The sequence below is a fragment of the Oryctolagus cuniculus genome, chromosome 2 (genome assembly GCF_051225735.1).
Source record: "Oryctolagus cuniculus isolate XC-2025 breed Fujian yellow rabbit chromosome 2, ASM5122573v1, whole genome shotgun sequence".
NCBI classification, from domain to species: domain Eukaryota; kingdom Metazoa; phylum Chordata; class Mammalia; order Lagomorpha; family Leporidae; genus Oryctolagus; species Oryctolagus cuniculus.
This window is the reverse complement of record NC_142868.1, coordinates 123,110,343-123,131,309: the sequence shown is the minus strand read 5'-3', so window position 1 is coordinate 123,131,309 and position 20,967 is coordinate 123,110,343. Positions and strand designations below refer to the sequence as shown.

Sequence of the window (20,967 nt, the reverse complement as noted above, 5' to 3'; positions counted from 1 at the left end):
GATCCCAGCCTAACATTTTGTTCACATTTCATTATTTGTCCTATTGTTATATTGCTCAGTAATAAATTAGTCAAATTTAAAAATCCAATATTCTAAGATCTTTTCCTATTATAGATTGAATGAGTAAGGACCCAGTCATCAGTAAATATTTTAAATCACCTACTGTGTGCAGGATATTGTACTAATCAATCATAATAGAGAAGTTAACCCAAGTAGACACCAGAAAGAACTCTCTGCATCATTTCAAATCCTGCTACTGAGGTCGAGTGCAGTGTTTGGGGGGATATTATGGCTAGAAGGAAGGATCCACTTCCAGGTCCACTGTCAGAGACAGCAGGTGTCAGCTGATTAATTTAACCAAGGGTGCAGATACCTATCAGAAACAAGACAGGGCAGGAGAGAGGCTGCATATCTTTGCATCAGTCCCTTCGCTCCCAGGGAATGCAAAGGTAGCAGGTGGTGATCCCTGAGACTGTTCACCAAGGTGGGCTTCTTGTCGGCTGGGAGAAGCTCAATCTGGCTTTTGAACTCAGGTCTTGTAACACCAGCCAACCTCCATGCTGGTATTTAAACATTAGCCTTTGCTGCGCCATCAACCAAATGTCACGCAGGCCACAATTTTCACCTACAGAAAAGAAGCAGAATCAGTACCCTGGTCTCCTCACACAAGCTTCCACATTGCTGTGATGCAGAGAATCTCTTAGCTTTATTAAATGAAGTAACAACCTTTAAAGGGATAATGCCTCAAGTAGACTTTGACTACATTGGTGTTACACTCATACAATGTTATTCGTGCAAAACAATAACCATCACAATCTATTTTTCTATTCTAGGTCATTTTATATTCTGAAGGATTTGAATCCAGTAAAATATTAGCAAGAAAAATGACTCAGATGTATAAGCTTTGTAGTGAACAGCTGTCTCAGCAGGATCACTACGACTTTGGCATGAGAGCTGTGAAGTCTGTGCTGGTCATGGCCGGGTAAGAAACCAAAGTGGTCAAGAGTGGCATCCCGGGCCACGTAATCAAATGCAGTAAGTGGGTGATTCGCAATAGGCTCTTAGAACAACAGCTGGTGCCTAGTGATTCATCAGTGTCCACAGCTGCTGCTGTCAGCATTCTTACCCTCACGCTGCGTGTCACAGTGAAATGGGCCAGCTCTCCCCATCCCACAGCTTTTCCCTGTGAATGTCAACAGAGTTGCCCTTAGATTAAACCCAAATCCAATTAGCTCTGAACTCATTTCATTTCCCCTGGACCCGTCACATGCACCCAAGTTTGAGTATGGACATTCTTCCCTGCCGGAACACAGAACACAGGATGAGTAGACCCCAGCACAGGCTGCTATGTATATGATGAGATGAATGATCCACGTGGCCTGACAAAACCTCAAGGTTTAAAAGAAACTCTGCCATCTGGTTTTCAGTTCAGGCTTATCTCACAAACTTCACCTCTGTCCTGGGAATCTGAGCTGCTTTCCAGTTCCTGTCCTCTTACTCAGGTCCAAACCCTGCTGTTTATAACTTCTTGGAATGGCCCTATCTAGAATCTCTCCAGTCCTCCCCCTCAGGACACGCCCCTGTGGCTCCAGTTCAGCACATCCAGGCCCCTTCTGCCTGACCCCGGTATCCCTGGGCTCTGCACAGGCCCCAGCCCCTGCCCACTCTACCCCGTGTTATTGCATTTACCCCCCGATTCAGTGTGCTTCCTCTTTGCAGGGTTGCCATGCCAGGGCTAGGGCTACTAGGAAGTTCAGTTTTCCTTGCCCTCATAGGGAACATAGGGATAGCCCAGCGGACCAGACAGACAAACGTGCAGTCATCTCTAGGACGCGATGCCGGGAAGGCAACCTGAGGGCCGTGCCCGAGGTGCGCTGAGCAGGGGGATACAGCACAGAGGTTTCTAGACATGGGAGAAAGGGGTTAGGCTTTGAATGGGAAGTAAGAGTGGGCACAAGAGCAAGGCAGGGCGTTCTGGACATCCACTAAAAAAGAAAGTCACAGGAAAGGAATCATCACAACGCATTCAGGGAACTGTAAACTCAGGCTGGGTAAAGTCCGGATGGATTAGGGGCACAGCGAGGAGATAACCTTGTCATTCTCCTCAATGCCACGCCGCCGGTGCTGAGCGCGCAGGGAAAGCAGAGCCCCTCTTCCATTGGGACTCTGCAGGGGGTGCCTCTGTGGCTCTTGTGAGCAGAAATCCTGATCCCCCAGCCCCCAGCCGGCCCCAGGTTTGGGAAACCAACCTTATGTTCTTGCAATAGCATCTGAAAGATCCCTTTGAATTTAGGTCTTTAAAAAGAGAGAACCCGGACCTAAGTGAAGATGTGGTATTGATAAGAGCTTTACGAGACTCCAACTTGCCAAAATTCCTGACCGACGACGCTCTTCTGTTCAGGTGGGTGTTTAGAAGCACAGCCGTCACACAGGGGTGAGGCAGAGTGTTGTCTGCGATTCTTTCTGTCTCTAACAAGCTAGTAACTTTCTCAACTCTTCTGGAGGCACTTACTGCAGTCTAAGAAGTACTAGTTTAAAATAAGAGTACTAAAGGTAGATCATTCCAACCATTTATTGTTACTTTTTAAAATCACTGTGCTGTAAAACTGGTTGGTTACGACTTCCAAGTCAAAGGGAGATTTCTGACCTTAAAAAAAAAAATCAGATTTGGCGCTTAATAAAAATGTGATTGTTGTTATCTGCTTCTTTCATTGTTAGAGTTTATGTTTCCCCAAGTTATACATGTACATAGTTTCAAAAGTAACAGTCTGATAAATTAGTCTCGTGAGAAACAACAGTGGGAGCCCTGTATCAGCTCCCACTTGCCAAAGGCAATCGTTTTTCAAGTCTTCCTTTATCTTGTGATTCCTTCCATGCGTCTTAGCATCATATTAATGTCATTTCTTGATTTTCCAGTTTTAGGTATTAAGTTAGTAAAAAGAAGAGGAGGATATACACATATACTTCTTCCCCTACAGCTATCTTCTCTGTGTAGTTATATAACAGTACAACTTCAGCTGAATAACCAGGGTTTCCATAATTGTTTTTGCACTGAAATAAATTTACATTTAAATTTCATTTTCCACATACTTTTTGAATTGTCCTTATTCTGATAATACAGTAACAGCACTGAGGCATGTTTTTTTTTTAATTAATTGATTCAAGTTTTCATTTTCCCTGCCATGGTTCCTTGTCTTGGTTTTATTTTTTAATCCTTTTCCTAATTTCCTGTAAATGGACCAGTAATTCATCTTGAAATTCTTCCAGAGCGTAAATCTCCTTTAACTAAATCTTTACTTGTCCATAATATTCTATTAAGTTGGTCTCCTTGGAGCCCTCTGCCTCCTGCTCTGACCTGGACTGGTTGCCCACTCTGCCCAGTGCAGGTCTGCAATCCTAGCGTCCATTCGTAATGAAGATGGGCTTCCTCTGCCTTTGCCTCCAGCATATCTTCTGTTTCAAGAACCCGCGCCAACTTCTTTATTTTGCTACAGCACATTCTTCTCTACTTTGTTGAGAAAGGGTGCAGAGGAAATACTTCGAGATCTTGCCTGTCTTAAAACGGACTTGTTCTAACTCTCACCCTCAGTTAATGGTTTGACTGCATCTGGATTTCCAGATAGGAAATTGCCTTCTAAACTCCAGTGTTGCCACTGCTGTGCCTATGCTACTCTGATGGTCAGGTGCCTGAATGAGACATAATTTTTTTTCCTCTAAGAGCTTTTAAGATATTTTTTGTTTCTCCAGTGTTCTGAATTTTCACAGTGATGTGCCGTGGTGTAGTTTTTTTTTTTTTTTTTATCTATTATACCAAGAAAGACTTTATTCTCCCTACATTGTCTCTATTTTATACAGTTCCTTCCCACCCCCTTTTTTTGCATTGGTTTTTTTAGCAGCTTTTAATTTGTCTTAAATTTATGTATAGTAAAATTAATTATTATGATGTATAGTTCTGTGAGTTTTGACAAATGCATAGAATCATATAACCACCAATCAAAATATAAAACAGTTCCATCTCCCAAAAAAGTCATCATGGTGCCCCCTTTATAATCAGACTCTACCCTCACCCTAAACCCTTGGCAAACAGTGACTGGTTTCTATCCCTATCACTTTGCCTTTTCCAAGATTCCATGTAAATAGAATCATACATAGTATGTAGCCTTTCAAGTCTGGATTCTCTGACCTGATATAATATACTTGGGATTCATTCATGTTGTTGCATACATTCATAGTGCATTACTTTTTATTACTTAATAGTAATCCATTGTATGGATGTGCAGAGTCTACCTCTCCACTTACTAACTAAAGCATGTCTGGTTTGTTTTCAGTTCTGGAAATTCTGCATAAAGCTATTATAAAAATGTGTAGGTTTTTGCATGAACATAAATTTTCATTTCCATAGGTACATGATTGTGGACTTCTATGGTAAATATAGGGTGCTTCAAAATTTTTTTTCTTTTTTTTTTTTCTTTTTGACAGGCAGAGTGGATAGTGAGTGAGAGAGAGACGAGAGAAAGGTCTTCTTTTGCTGTTGGTTCACCCTCCAATGGCCGTCACCGCTGGCGTGCTGCGGCCAGCGCACCATGCTGATCCGAAGGCAGGAGCCAGGTGCTTCTCCTGGTCTCCCATGGGGTGCAGGGCCCAAGCACTTGGGCCATCCTCCACTGCCTTCCCAGGCCATAGTAGAGAGCTGGCCTGGAAGAGGGGCAACTGGGACAGAATCCGGCGCCCCGACCGGGACTAGAACCCGGTGTGCCGGTGCCGCAAGGTAGAGGATTAGCCTATTGAGCTGCGGCGCCAGCCTCAAAATTTTTTTAAAAAATAGAATTAAAAGTCAAGTTGATTTGGGGGCAAAAAATTTAAATCCATGCATATATTTTCTTTTTAAGATTTATTTATTTATTTGAAAGGCAGAGTTTCAGAGAGGCAGAGGTAGAGAGAAAGTCTTCCATCTGCTGGTTCACTCCCCAAATGGCCACAACAGCCGGAGCTGCCCTGATCCAAAGCCAGGAGCCTGGAGCTTCTTCCGGTCTCCCACATGGGTGCAGGGGCCTAAGGACTTGGGCCATCTTCTACATTCCCAGACCATAGCAGAGAGCTGGATTGAAAGAGGAGCAGCTGAGATTAGAACTGGTGTCCATATGGGATGCTGGTGCTGCAGGCAGAGGATTAACACACTGCACCACAGTGCTGGCCCCTCAAGTAGTTCTTTATATTGGGGGGGGGTGCAAATTTTTGAAATCTTTACTTAGTATAGAGTTAGTCTTCTGTATATAAAGTTAGTTAATTTATTAGACTAAATAATTAATTTAATTATTTAGTTATCAGGCTACAATTTGTAGTCTGATAACTAACAACATCTCTGGTATGTCTGATTCCTTAATTAAGAATGGGGTGGGAGAGGGAGAGAAGGTGGGATGGGAGTTGGGGTGGGAGGGCAAGTATGGGGGTAAGAACCACTATATTCCTAAACTTGTACTTATGAAATTTGTAGTCATTAAATAAAAGGTTTCTTTTTTTAAAAAGTATTTGAGGCCGGCACCAGGGCTCACTAGGCTAATCCTCCGCCTGCGGCGCTGGCATACCGGGTTCTAGTCCCAGTCAGGGCGCCGGATTCTGTCCCGGTTGCCCCTCTTCCAGGCCAGCTCTCTGCTGTGGCCATGGAGTGCAGTGGAGGATGGCCCAAGTGCTTGGGCCCTGCACCCCATGGGAGACCAGGATAAGTACCTGGCTCCTGCCATCGGATCAGCGCAGTGCGCGGGCAGCAGCGCGCCGGCCTGTGGCGGCCATTGGGGGTGGGGAGGGGGAGGAGAGAGAGGGTAGGGGAGATAGAGGGAGAGGGAGAGAGAGAGAGGAAAGGAGGGAGAGGGAGGGGGAGGGAGGGAGAGGGAGGGGAGGAGGGAGGGAGGGAGAGGGAGGGGGAGAGAGGGAGAGGGAGTAAAAACAGAACTCAAGTTTGGTGTAAAAGCCTTGAAATCCATGAATAGTTTAATATTTTCCATGGATTTATTTAAGACATCACTTATTGCCATGAAAATAATACTTAATGAGATTTCAGATATAGAAGGGGACAAGAGGGGAGAAAAGGTAAGTGCTGTATCTGTTTTGAAAAGCATAGCATGTTCATGGAAAGCCAAGACTCTGGCAAAAAAAAAAAAAAAAAATCCTACGTGGAGGATCTCTGAGACCTCAGTGGAAAGAAAGGTTCATCAAAGAAGGATGTACTCCTCTCTGAAGGGAGGAGAGAACATCCACTTGGCATATGGCCACGTCTAAATACCGATGGAGTCTATCTTCACAAAAGGCTTCCATGGCCTTAGCAGCCCATAGCAAGAGCCTTGGGTGATCACGGATGTCATAAATAAGTGTTCATTGTTAAAGGAATAACAGAAGTCACTGTGCACTTGCTCCCCATGTAGGACCTCTGTCCCTAATTAATTGTACTATGATAATCAACTGCAAATTGTCTTCCCAAACTGTACTCTATATATTGTGTGTGTGCGTGGGTGCGAATTGTTGAAGGCTGTGCTTAGCATGGAGCTATGCTTAGCATGGAGTTGGTCCTCTGTATATGAAGTCATACTAAAAATGAACCATAATGAAGGAGATGGGAGAAAGAAAAGGATGGGAGAGGGGAGTTGGGGGTGTATGGGGGAAAGAACCACTGTATTCATAAAGTTGTATCTATGAAAAAATGCATTCATTAAAAACTTAAAAGCATAGCCTGTTAAAAACCTCATAGGTAAGCAATGTTTTTTTTTTTATTTTAAATTATCTCCAGATAATGGAACACTGATTAAAGTATCACATTATTTCAAACAAAACCATAATCATCCTTTACTATTCAGTAACAACTTCTTTTAACTTTAATTCTTAAGGTGATCAAATTTCATGCATTTCATATATACAGATTTCATATATACAGAGCAAAGCGATACTTCCCACACTACCTCCTTCCCACCCAAATTCCCTTCCTTCTTCCTAATTTTAATTTTTACAATGATTACTTTCAGTTTGTTTTAAGATTAACCCTACTCTGTTCACTTCAACAGTACATACACTAAAAAGATCAACCCTACGCTAAAGAATACAATAAATAGTAAGAAAAAAAGTGTTCTTCCACAGTAGAGACAAGGGCTGTTAAACAATCATCAAATCTCAGAATGTCAATTTTGTTCATATACATTACATTTTTTGAATTATATTAACACAGGTCAGGGAAAGCATAGGGTATTTGTCTTCTTGGGACTGGCTTAATCCACTAAGTACAATAGTTTCCAGTTGCATCCATTTTGTTGCAAATGACAGGATTTAATTCAATTTTTTGGCTGAATAGCATTCCTTACTATACCTTACTATACATACCACTTACTATTCCTTACTATACATACCATAATTTCTTCATCCAGTCATCAGTTGATGGACATTGGGGTTGATTCTATATCTTAGCTATTATGAATTGAGCTGCAATAAATGTGGTGGTGCAGATAACAGCATTATATTTCATTTTATAATGAAATAAAATTTCATAAAATACTTCATACAATATGAAAATACTACATATTTCATTTAGGTAATTCCTAGGAGTGGGATTGCTGGATCATATGGTATACCTATTTTCAGATATCTGAGGTATCGCCATACTGTCTTCCAAAATGTCTGTACTAGCTTATATTCCCACAAAGAGTATATTGGGGTACCTTTTCCCCCCACATCCTCACCAGCATTTATTGTGTTTTGGCTTCTGTATAAGAGCCATTCAAACTGGGGTGAGGTTATTTTGATTTGCATGTCCCTGATGATTGGCAATTCTGAGCATCTACTTCTGTGCCAGCCATTTGAATTTCATCCTTTGAAAAATGCTTCCTCAAGTCCTTTGTTCACTTCTTAACTGAATTGTTTGTTTTGTTGTTGGCAAGTTTCTTGAGCTCTGTATAGATTCTGGGTATTAATGCTTTACCAGTTGCATTGTTTGCAAGTATTTTCTCCCATCTGTCAGTTACCTCTTCAGTTTGCTGAGTGTTTCCTTTGCAGTGCAAAAGCTTCTTAGCTTGATGTAATCCCATTTGTCAATTTTTGCTTTGACTATTGGAGTCTTTTTCCAAGAAGTCTTTGCCTATGTCAATGTCTTCCAGAGTTTCCCCAACATTCTAATCAAGTAATTTGATGGAATTTGGTTGTAGATTTAGATCCTTGATCCATTATTAGTGGACTTTTGCATAAGGTAGGGTATGTGTTTCAAACTTCTGCATGTGGAGATCCAGTTCTCCTAGCACCATTTGTTGAAGACACTGTACTTTCTCCAGAGAATGATTTTTACCTCCTATGTCAAAGACTAGTTGGTGGTAGATGTGTGGGTTGGTTTCTAGGGGTTTCTACTCCCTCCCTTTGGTCTACATGTCTATTTTGGGGGCAGTAATAGGCTGTTTGGATTACAAATGCCCTATAGAATGCCTTGAAGTCTGGTGTTGTGATACCTCTTGCTTTGTTTATGTTTAAGATTTTTTGTTTTCACTATTTGGAGTCTCATGCTTCAATATGAATTTTGGCATTTTTTTCTAGATCTGAGAAGAATGTCATTGTTATTTTGCTTGGAATGGCATTGAATCTGTAAATTATTTTTGGCACTACTGACATTTTGATTATATTAATTCTTCCAATCCATAAACTAGGAAGATTTTTCCACTTTTTGTGTGTCTTCTATTTCTTTCATGTTTTGTAATTTTCATTGTAGAGATCTTTGACTTCCTAGGTTAAATTTATTCGAAAGTATTTAATTTTTTTGTAGCACTGTGAATGGGATTGGTCTTAAAAGTTATTTCTCAGCTCTGGCATTGTCTATTTATCCAAAGGCTATTGATTTTTATAGCTTGCAACTTTTCCAAACTATCTTATGAGTTCCAACAGTCTCTTAGTGGAATCTTTTGGTTCCCCTATGTAAAGAATCAGGTCATCTGCAAATAGGGATAGTCTAACTTCCTCCTTTTCAATTTGTATCCATTTGGTTTCTTTTTCTTGCCTAACAGCTATATTGAATATCAATGGTGAAAGGGCATCCTTCTTTGGTTATGGATCTTAGTGGAGATGCTTCCAAATTTTCCCCATTCAATATGATGATAACTAGGGTAATCTATTGCCTTGATTGTATTAAGAAGTGTTCCTTATATACCCAATTTGCTTAATGCTTTCATCATGAAAGGATATTGTATTTTATCAAGTGCTTTCTCCACATCCAAAGAGATAATAATATGGTTTTTTCTTTGTTATTGTGATATATCATATTTATTGACTTGTGAATTTTGAACCACCCCTTGCATTCCCAGGATAAATCCCACTTGATCTGGGTGAATGACCTTTCTGATGTGTTGTTGGATACAGTTGGCTAGTATTTTGTTAAGGATTTTTGTTCATCAGGGATATTGGTCTATCGTCCTGTTTCTTTGTATCTTTTTTTCTGGTTTGGGAATTAAAGTGATACTGGCCTCATAGAAGGAGTTTTGGAGGATTCCTTCCCTTTAAATTATTTTGAATAGCTTGAGAAGAATTGGAATTAAGTCTTTAAAAGTCTGGTAGAATTCAGCAGTGAAGCCATCTGATCCTGGGCCTTTCTTTGTTGTGAGGGACTTTATTACTAATTCGATCTCCATCTTGATTATTGTCCTGTTTGGGTTTTCTATGTTTTCATGACTCATATTTGATAGGTTGTATGTGTCCAGGAATCTATCCATTTCTTACAGGTCTTCCAATTTATTGGAATATAGCTCTTTATTTTATGATTTTTTTATTGCTCTTTTATCCATTGTTACATCTCCCTTTTCATCTCTGATTTCATAGACTTGGCCTTCTCCCTTTTTTTTTTTTGGTTAGTTGGGCCAATGATATAGCAGTTTTTTGTTTTTTTTTTTTTTTCAAAATAACCAGCTCTTCTTTTCACTGACCTTTTATGTTTTTTGGTTTCAGTTTTGTTTATTTCCTAATTTCTTTCCTCTTAATTTAGGATATGGTTTTTCTAGGTCATTGAAATGCTTGATAGCTCATTTATTTGATGCCTTTGCAATATCTTGATGTAGAAAATAATTGCATTAAACTTCCCTCTTAACACTCCTTTAGCTGTATCCCATAAGTTATGATATCATATTGTCTTCATTTCAAGTTGGGCATGTTAGATCTCCTCTTCTGTCAGCAGGAGAGAGGGTATGATTATGTCTGTTGGTGGGTTCTGAGGCAATCATGTTGAAGGTCTGCCCTGCAGCTGACTTGAATGTGTTTTCAGGCAAGCACAAATATTGAGCATTACATATAAAGGGCAAAAAGGCCATGGTTTCTTTTTTATTCCTCTAAATTTAGCATCTTTGCTTATTTTTTTTTTTTTTGACAGGCAGAGTGGACAGTGAGAGAGAGAGACAGAGAGAAAGGTCTTCCTTTGCCGTTGGTTCACCCTCCAATGGCCGCCGCGGCCAGCGCGCTGCGGCCGGCGCACCGCGCTGATCCGATGGCAGGAGCCAGGAGCCAGGTGCTTTTCCTGGTCTCCCATGGGGTGCAGGGCCCAAGCACCTGGGCCATCCTCCACTGCACTCCCGGGCCACAGCAGAGGGCTGGCCTGGAAGAGGGGCAACCGGGACAGAATCCGGCACCCCGACCGGGACTAGAACCCGGTGTGCCGGCGCCGCTAGGCGGAGGATTAGCCTAGTGAGCCGCGGCGCCGGCCTCTTTGCTTATTTTTTAATGTTTAAGTTATTTAACAGATTAAATGTGAGTTGAAGATGCAATTCTAAGAACACAATGATAATCCCTTTCTCCCTCTCTCCCTTGCCCACCAGCACCCTGTTTCCTTCTCCCTTTTTAATTTTTGAGAACAATTTAAAGTTACATTACAGTAAAAGGCTTAATACTTCACCAAATCAGTTTAACAATTAGAAGGCAAAAGGACCCTAGTAAAGTGGGAATATAAACAACAGATATAAATAATAGTTGAATGGAAAAATGACCATTTTACCCATATACAATAAATTTTGAAGTAATTGGATTATTAAAATGATAGTAATATAACATTCTTTTTTTTTTTTTTACTTATTTGATAGGTAGAGTTAAAGATAGAGAGAAAGGTATTCCTTCCATTGGTTCACCCCCCAAATGGCCGCCACAGCCGGCGCGCTGCACCAATCCAAAGCCAGGAGCCAGGTGGTCTCCCATGCAGGTGCAGGCGCCCAATCACCTGGGCCATCCTACACTGCCTTCCCAGGCCACAACAGAGAGCTGAACTGGAAGAGGAGCAGCTGGGACTAGAACCCAGAGCCCATATGCTGGCACCGCAGGTGGAGGATTAGCCAAGAGAGCCACGGCGCTGGCCCCCAGTAGTATAACATTCTTAACTATTGATTAGGTAAAGGTATAAAAGTTTTACAAAACAATTTGTAGCAACACTGACACAGACATTGCTCTTTTTTTTTAATTGTAGCTTCTTCATATATTATGGAGAGCATGTGTTCCCCTTTATCTGCAGCCTTGCCAGAATTTGTTACTGTGTTTTAGGTTTTAGCCATTCTGATAGGAGTGAGGTGATCTCATTGTGTTTTTTTTTTAAGATTTTATTTGAGAGGTGGAGTTATAGAGAGAGAAAGGTCTTCCATCCGCTGGTTCACTCTCCAGATGGCCGCAACGGCCAGAGCTATGTCTATCTGAAGCCAGGAGCTTCTTCTGAATCTCCTACATGGGTGCAGGGGCACAAGGACTTGGGCCATCTTGTACTGCTATCCCAGGCCATAGTGGAGAGCTGGATGGGAAGAGGAGCAGCTGGAACTAGAACTGGCATCCATATGGGATGCCGGTGCCTCAGGCAGAGCATTAACCTACTACACCACAGCGCCAGCCCCTCATTGTGGTTTTGATTTTCATTTCCCTAATGGGAAAAAAATGATGAGCATTTTTTCATCTATTTGTTGGCCACTTGTAGTTCCTTTAAGAACTGCCTGTTGAAGTCCTTTGCCCATTTCTCAACTGTGTTGGTTGTTTTTTGTTGTTGCCCTTAAGTTGCTGATATACTCAGAATATTAATCCTTTGTCAAATAGCTGGTTTGCAAGAATTTTTCCCATTTTGTTGAATGTCTCTTAATTCTACTAATGGTTTCCTTTTCTTTTTTTTTTCTTTTTTAAAAAATATTTATTTGAAAAATGACACAGAGAGAGGCAGATATGGGGGATGGAGATCAGTCTTCCATCTTTCATCTGCTGGTTAACACCAGCAATGGATTGCGATTGCAATGGATGGGGCTGGGCTAGACTGAGCCCAGGAGCCAGGAACTCTAGCTGGATCTCCTACATGGCTATCAGGGGCCCAGATACTTGGGCCATCTTCTGCTGTACTGAAAGACACATTAGTGGGTATCTAAGTCCAAAGCAGAAAACCTGGGACTGGAACCAGTGCTCCTGTATGGGACACTGGTATCACAGGTAATGAATGGCTTTGATATAGTCCCATTTAGTTTTGCTTTGGTTGCTTCTGCTTTGGGGGTCTTGTCCAAGAGATTGTCCCCTACACCAATGTCTTGGAGCATTTCCCCTATATTTTCTTCCAGCAGCTTCATAATCTCAGGCCTTAAATTTAGATCTTGGATTCATCTTTAGTTTATTTATGTATGTGATGAGGGATCTTAAAAAGAATGAAATTAGATATATATATATGTATCTTTGTTGAAGAAATTATCCTTACTCTACTATATGATCTGAGCACTTTAGTCAAAAAATCAGTTGGCTATATGTACGTGGATTAATTTCTGTGTTCTCTACACTGTTCCATTGATCAATGTATCAGTTTTTATTTCAGTGCCAAGATGTTTTAATTACTATAGCTTTGCTGTATGCTTTGAAATTGGGAATTGTGATGCTTTGCACTTGATTTTTCTTGCTCACAATCGCTTTGGCTATTCAGCCTCTGGAATTCCACATGAACCAGCAAGGATGCTCATTAAACATCATAATTAAATGTGCTAAAGAAAAAGCCATGTTGTCAAAGTGCACACTTAACCCACCAAAACCCAACCTTTGCTGAACTCCTATAAAATTTTTCTTTTAAACAAGAGAAGGTAGACAGATACATGTTGATAAATGCCAACATAGAGAGTATATTTTACCTGTTAGTATATACTATATCTAATTTTTTACTGATGCTAGATGGCTTTTATATAAATTGATACTTCGAAACCAATAAAGCCTATAAAACTTCATATAGGTCCCAAATTAATGAGGGTTCTACTTAATGCTTTTTTTCTTTATTTATAGTTTCTGTGGCTTAGGAATTCAGGAAGGACTTGGCTGGAGAGGTCTATCTCAAGGTCTCTTATGTAGCTGTGTGCAGATGGTAGAAGGATAAGGAACAGCAGGACTGGAAGGCTAGAGGGTGACTATTCAGTCTCAGGACTTCTTTATGTGGTCTTTCCACGTGGGCTTGTTGGAGCTTCCTTATGATAAATGCTAAGCATCTATAGTGAGTACTCCAAAAGAAAAGCAGAAGTACATAAAATTTTTATGATCTTCAAAGTTGTGTAGTGTCAGATCTGCCCAGCTTCAAAGTGAGCAAACATAGACCTGAGTGTTTCTTCAATGGCTGTCAGTGGGAGGAATGTCAACATCACATTGTACAAACAGCGCATGGGATAGGAAATATTGTTCAGGCTGTATTTTGAAAACAACGATCTGCTCCATAAAGTAAAATCTTTTTTTTAATACTTAGAACTGATTAAAAATGAAATGTAAGGAGAAAAGCTCCCAATTAGTGATAATATTACAATTCAACAGTTTTCTGTACCCCTATTCTGCATTAGGCTATTTGATATTAGACTTACTAGGTGCTAAGCTAAAAAGATCAATAAAGATAGCATCTCTGAGCACCTAAAAGGTAATCCATAGAAGTGAAATTGTCACCTCAAGATACAATGACTTTGAACAGCCCCTGTCTCAACTATCAAACAGTTTTTTTTCCTGTTATTTGTTGAACTTCCCACTCTCCTACGTGTATAAAGTCAACCAAAAATAGATCCCAACAACAACAACAACAAAAGAATGAAAATAGGAAAGGGAGGAAGAAAGGTGGGAGGGCAAGTAGGTAGAATGGGAAGATTCATCACGTTTCATAGATACATCTTTTGTATCTATGAAATGCATGAAATTTGTATAACTAAAATAAAAGATTTCCAGGGTGAGGAGAAATCTGTAGCAGGCTAAAAAAATAGTATCTCTGACTTGAGGTACTTGATAGTAAGAAATAAGACACACATGAACCAGATCAGCAGTTTAACACTGTAACTTATTAAATGGCATATACAGAGCTCTTCCAGAGTGCCTAGCACAGTACCTGGCACATAGAAGTTATTTTTTATTATTTTTATTTTTTACAACTTATCCTTAGCATGAAAAATAAGTGTGCTTTTAAATTATTTATTTTTCTTTATTTGAAAGGCAGAGGGATAGAGACAAAGAAATAGATCTTCCACCCACTGGTTCATTCCCCAAATGCCTACAATAGCAGGGACTGGGCCTAGCTGAAGCCAGGAGTCTAAAACTCAACTCGGGTATTCTATCTGGGTGGCAAGGACCCAAAAACTTGAGCTGCCATCTCCTGCCTATCAGGTTGCACATTAGCAGGAAGCTGAATCAAAAGTGGAGGGACTTAACTCAAACCTAGCATCCCAAGTGGCATCTCTTTGTTTATAATTAACTTATATTTCTTAATAAATTAAAAAAATAAAATTTCATGAGTACAACTTTGAACTTAGTTACTCCTCCCACCATATCAGCCCTCACACCTTCACTCCCACCCCTCCTCCTCCCTCTCCACTTGCCAGTCCCTTTTCCCATTAAGATGAATTTTTAATTAATTTTGTACACAGAAGACCAACTCTGTACTGAGTAAAGATTTCAATTTACACACACACACACACACACACACACACACACAGAGCTAGAGAGAAAAAAACTTGTTTTACAGGTAACTCTCCTAATACAACTCATTGAGGACAGAGATCATGCATGGGGAGTTAGTGCACAGTGACACAAGCAAAGTGGAAGTTCACTCCTCCCTTTAGAGAAGAGTACATCCTTCTTTAATGGCCCATTCTTTTCACTGGGACCTCACAGAGATCCTTCATGTAGAACATTTTTTGCCACAATGTCTTGGAATTTCATGCCTGAAATACTCTCATGGGGTTTTCAGCCAGACTAGGTAAGCCTTAAAGGGTGATTCTGAGGTCAGAGTGTCACTTGAAGCAATTGTCATTCTATGAGTCTGCTGTGTGGACTGCTTCCCATGTTGGAACATTCTCTCCATTTAAATTTTATTCATTATTATTAACAGGCAGTTGATCCTATTTATATCATCACTTTATATGGGGGCCGGCGCTATGGCGCAGCGGGTTAAAGCCCTGGCCTGAAGTGCCAGCATCCCATATGGGCGCCGGTTCTAGTCCCAGTTGCTGCTCTTCTGATCCAACTCTCTGATAAGGCCTGGGAAAGCAGTCTCCATGTGGGAGACCGGGAAGAAGCCCCTGGCTCCTGGCTTCAGATTGGTGCAGCTCCAGCTGTTGTGGCCATCTGAGGAGTGAACCATTGGATGGAAGAACTCTCTGTCTCTACCTCTCTCTGTAACTCTTTCAACTAAAATAAATCTTTAAAAAAAACTTAATATGCTCCCTTTAACAATTAAGATACATTTTTACCACCAAGCTTAATGGGATTTGGAGTCCCATGACAAGTTTTTAACTGTACCCTTAAAAGTAAGTCCGAGGAATCTGCAGAACTATACAGCTTTAGAGTTACAAACTTCCTCCTCCCTCTTATTCCCACCCTCACTCTTTATTGAGCTGCATTCTCAGTAGACTCCACACACACATGATCAACTCTGTGTTAAGTATAGAGTTCAACAAATAGCATGAAGAAAGACCAAAAAAAAAAACTATTCCTTGACAGTCAAGACAAGGGAAGCTCAAGTCACTACTTCTCGAAGTGTCAATTTTACCTCTACAGATTTCATTCCAGGTACTCTATTCAGTCTCACAAACCAGGGGAAACATATGGTATTTGTCCTTTTGGGGCTGGCTTATATCATTAAGTATGATTATTTATAGATCAATCATCTTGTTATGAATGACTGGATCTCATTTTTTAACTACTGTGTAGTATTCCATAGTGTACATATCCCATAATTTCTTTATCCAGTCGTTGGTTGATGGGCATTTAGGCTGATTCCATGTCTTAGCTATTGTGAATTGTGCTGCAATTCATGGAGGTGCAGATAATTATTTTGTTTACTGATTTCATTTCCCTTGGGTAAATTCCCAGGAGTGGGATGGCTGGGTCATATGGTAGGTCTATATTCAGATTTTTGAGGTATCTCCATACTGTCTTCCATAGTCGCTTGACCAGTTTACATTCCCACCAATAGTTGGTAAGGGTACCTTTTCCCCACATCCTCACCAGCACTTGTTGGGTGTTGTATATGAAAACCATTCTAACTGGGAAGAATGAAAACCTCATTGTGGTATTGATCTGCATTTCTCTGACAGCTAGCAATCCTGAGCACTTTTTCATGTGTCTTTTGGCCATTTGGATTTCCTCTTTTGAAAAATGTCTAAGTCCTTGGACCATTTCTTAACTGGGTTGTTTTACTGTGGAATTTCTTGATCTCTTTGCAGATTCTGGTTATTAATCCTTTATCAGTTGCATAGTTTGCCAATAATTTCTCCCATTCTGTCAACTGCTTCTTCACTTTCCTCACTGTTTATTTTGCCATACAGAAACTTCTCAATTTGATGTAATTCTGGTTGTTAATTTTGGCTTTGACTGCCTGTGCCTCTGGGAACAGGAACTCTCCCTAAGCCAATGCCTTGCAGAGTTTCCTCAATGTTCTCTAATAATTTGATGGTGTCTGATCATAGATTTAGATCTTTAATTCATGTTTAGAGATTTTTGTCAGGTGTAAGGTAGGGGTCTTGCTTCATACTTCTGCATGTGGAAATCCAATCTTTCCAGCACCATTCATTGAAGAGACTATCCTTTGTTCCAGGGATTGGTTTTAGCTCTTTGAAATATAAGTTGGCTGTAGATGTTTGGATTGATTTCTGGTGTTTCTATTCTGTTCCATTGGTCTATCCATCTGTTTCCGTACCAGTACTAGGCTGTTTTGATTATAACTGCCTTGTAGTATGTCTTAAAATCTTGGTATTATGATGCCTCCGACTTTGTTTTTGTGGTATAAAATTGCTTTCGCTATTCAGGGTTTCCTGTGCCTCCATATGAATTTCACCATCATTTTTTTCTAGATCTGAGAAGAATGCCTTTGGTATTTTGATTTGTATCACATTGAATCTGTAAATTGCTTTTGGAAGAATGAGCATTTTGATATTGTTTCTTCTAATCCATGAACATGGAATATTTTTCCTTTTTTTGTATATTCTATTTCTTAATGTTTTGTAATTCTCATCATAGAGATCTTTGACATCCTTGGTTAAATTTATTCCAAGGTAGCTATTGTGAATGGCATTGATCTTAGAATTTCTTTCTCAGGCATTACGTTGTCTTTGTATACAAAAAATGTTGGTGTGTGTGTGTGTGTGTGTGTGTTGACTTTATTTTATTTTATTTTATTTTTTATTTTTTGACAGGCAGAGTGGACAGTGAGAGAGAGAGACAGAGAGAAAGGTCTTCCTTTGCCGTTGGTTCACCCTCCAATGGGCGCCGCAGCCGGTGCGCTGCAGCCAGCGCACCGCGCTGATCCGATGGCAGGAGCCAGGAGCCAGGTGCTTTTCCTGGTCTCCCATGGGGTGCAGGGCCCAAGCACCTGGGCCATCCTCCACTGCACTCCCTGGCCACAGCAGAGAGCTGGCCTGGAAGAGGGGCAACCGGGACAGAATCCGGCGCCCCGACCGGGACTAGAACCTGGTGTGCCGGCGCTGCTAGGCAGAGGATTAGCCTATTGAGCCGCGGCGCCGGCATGTGTTGACTTTATATCCTGATAATTTACCAAACTCTTCTATCAGAAATTTTCCTTTATGTCCTGTATAGATTTCAGTAGTTCGTGCATTTGCTTCTGATTGCTTCTATGTAATCTTATGATCAATTTTCTGAATTCCATTTCTTGGATTTCTTCTATCTCATCATCTTCACAATCTAGTATTGAAGTGTTATTTTGGTGTCATGTTGTCTTCCTTATTCTTGTTTCTTGAATTAGTGTGTGCGTTTGTTCAGCATTTGTGGTGATACTCATTTCTTCTTTTTTTCCTGTGGTGGCTTTTATCATTGTAATAAGACCCTGTAGGAAATCTACCAACAACAGACACTGGCGAGGATGTGGGGAAAAAGGGACACTAACCCACTGTTGGTGGGAATGCAAACTGGTCAAGCCACTATGGAAGTCAGTCTGCAGATTCCTCAGAAACCTGAATATAACCCTATCATACAACCCAGCCATCCCACTCCTTGGAATTTACCCAAAGGAAATTAAATTCGCAAACAACGAAGCGGTCTGCACATTAATGTTTATTGCAGCTCAATTCACAATAGCTAAGACCTGGAATCAACCTAAATGCCCATCAACAGTAGACTGGATAAAGAGATTATGGGAAATGTACTCTATAGAATACTATACAGTAGTCAAAAACAATGAAACCCAGTCATTTGCAACAAGATGGAGGAATCTGGAACACATTCTGCTGAGTGAATTAAGCCAGTCCCAAAGGGACAAATATCATATGTTCTCCCTGATCGGCGACAACTGACTGAGCACCAAAGGGGAAACTTGTTAAAGTGAAATGGACACTATGAGAAATGGTGACTTGATCAGCCCTTGCCCTGACTGTTGATGAACAACTTAATACTTTATCCCTTTTAGTATTTTTTTTTTTGGTTGTTCTACTTAATACTGTTGGTTGAATTCTGTAATTAATACACAGTTATTCTTAGGTGTTAAAATTTAACTGAAAAGTGATCCCTGTTAAATATAAGAGTGGGAATAAGAAAGGGAAGAGATGTACAATTTGGGACATGCTCAAGCTGACTTGCCCCAAATGATGGAGTTAGAAACCTACCAGGGGATTCCAATCCAATCCCATCAAGGTGACATGTACCAATGCCATCTCACTAGTCCCAGTGATCAATTTATGTTCACAATTGATCATAATGATAGGACTAAGAGTCAAATAGATCACAAAACAAGACTAGTGTCTGCTAATACTAACTGATAGAATCAAAAAGGGAGAGAACGGTCCAACATGGGAAGCAGGATACACAGCAGACTCATAGAATTGCAGATGTCCTAAACAGCACTCTGGCCTCAGAATCAGCCCTTAAGGCACGCAGATCTGGCTGAAAAGCCCATGAGAGTATTTCAGGCATGGAAAGCCAAGACACTCTGGCCAAAAAAAATGACCTAAATGAAAGATCTCTTTGAGTGAGATCCTAGTGGAAAGAATGGGTCATCAAAGAAGGAGGTACCTTTCTCTGAAAGGAGGAGAGAACTTCCACTTTGACTATGGCCTTATCTAAATATGATCAGAGTTGGTGAACTCAAAAGGCTTCCATAGCCTTGGCAACTCATGACAAGAGCCTAGGGTGATTACTGACGCCAGAAATAAGAGTGTCAATTTGTTAAGTCAACAACAGGAGTCACTCCTCATGTAGGATCTCTGTCCTTAATGTGCTGTACATTGTGATTTAATGCTATAACTAGTACTCAAACAGTATTTTTCACTTTGTTTCTGTGTGGGTGCAAACTGTTGAAATCTTTACTTAATATATACCAAACTGATCTTCTGTATATAAAGATAATTGAAAATGAATCTTGATGTGAATGGAAGGGGAGAGCGAGCAGAAGAGGGGAGGGTTGCAGGTGGGAGGGAAGGTATGGGGGGGCATTGTAATCCATAAGCTGTACTTTGGAAATTTATATTCATTAAATAAAAGTTAAAAAAGGACTCTGTAGGTAAGTAGGGGTGCCTGTTTTCAGTGAATATCTAGAGGTGTATGGTTGGTGTTGCCAGGGAGCTCTGTTCAGTTCTCCAGGGTTAAGGGCATGCCTAAGTTGACACACCCAGGTTTGGTGTGGTAAATCTTTTTTTTTTTCTTTTTAAATAAGAAGGGAAGTTTATTCTGCTCAGCTGAGCTCTCCACAAAGGAGACCAATGCCTGAGCACTGGACTCAGTGGGTATAATATTCATCCACTCTGCCCCAAGGACCACACAAAGGACCTGTTCAGTCCTCAGTGTAAGTTCAGATTTCTCTACAACGTCCCTCACCACATAACTAGGAAGCCCTGAGCATGTGGAGTCTCCCACTGTGACTGCCCCAGCCACACATTGAGTCCTCCCACACAGTCTCAGGTTTTCACAGTCCCAGCACAGAAGCCTCCCACAGTCAGGAGCTCCCAGCCCCCTGTTAGTTCTCCACACCAGAGTCGGGAGTCTCCACTAGCCTGGCTCCTGGGCACAAAAACAAGCTAGCACAGCTGTTGTGAATGTCGAAAATGGCACTTGCTCTATCAGCTCTTTACATGACACCATGTAAAGTGATTGGGGAGAGAGAAATGTGTCCCTCTTTTTTTTTCTCCCCCTCCCCAAGTTGGATATGTACACTATCCCCCATGGGGCTCCAAGCCGAGTTCCCTCTAGGCTTCCTTGCAGCTTTATCACCAATGGCTTGGGCTGCTACAGTATGATCTCACCTCACTTTCCAGTGCTGGTACTTAGGCCATCAGGTGCTGGAGTCCTCTGAGTTGTGGGTGTCCATGCACTCCATGTAGGTCCACCATGACCTTCTAATCTGCATAGTTTCCTCTGCTGTTTTCTCCCTAACTGTTCCCTGAGACCACAGCTCTCCACTATTTTTTAACTATTTTCTCCTGGACTAGAGCAGTAAGCTCCCTCCCTATTCTGCCATAGTGGAACACCTCCCAATTGAATGATTTTTAACATTGTGCAGTG

At 40.9% G+C, this 20,967-nt stretch overlaps 1 protein-coding gene across 1 annotated transcript in view; it reads left to right on the top strand.

Moving 5' to 3' along the window:
- DNAH6 (dynein axonemal heavy chain 6) overlaps positions 1-20,967 on the top strand; it is a 315,572-nt gene that overhangs the window by 142,325 nt on the left and 152,280 nt on the right. Inside the window, exons 32-33 of the mRNA XM_008254187.5 lie at positions 834-982; positions 2,294-2,401. Coding sequence (XP_008252409.3) covers positions 834-982; positions 2,294-2,401 — 257 coding nt within the window. The remainder of the gene's footprint in view (positions 1-833; positions 983-2,293; positions 2,402-20,967) is intronic.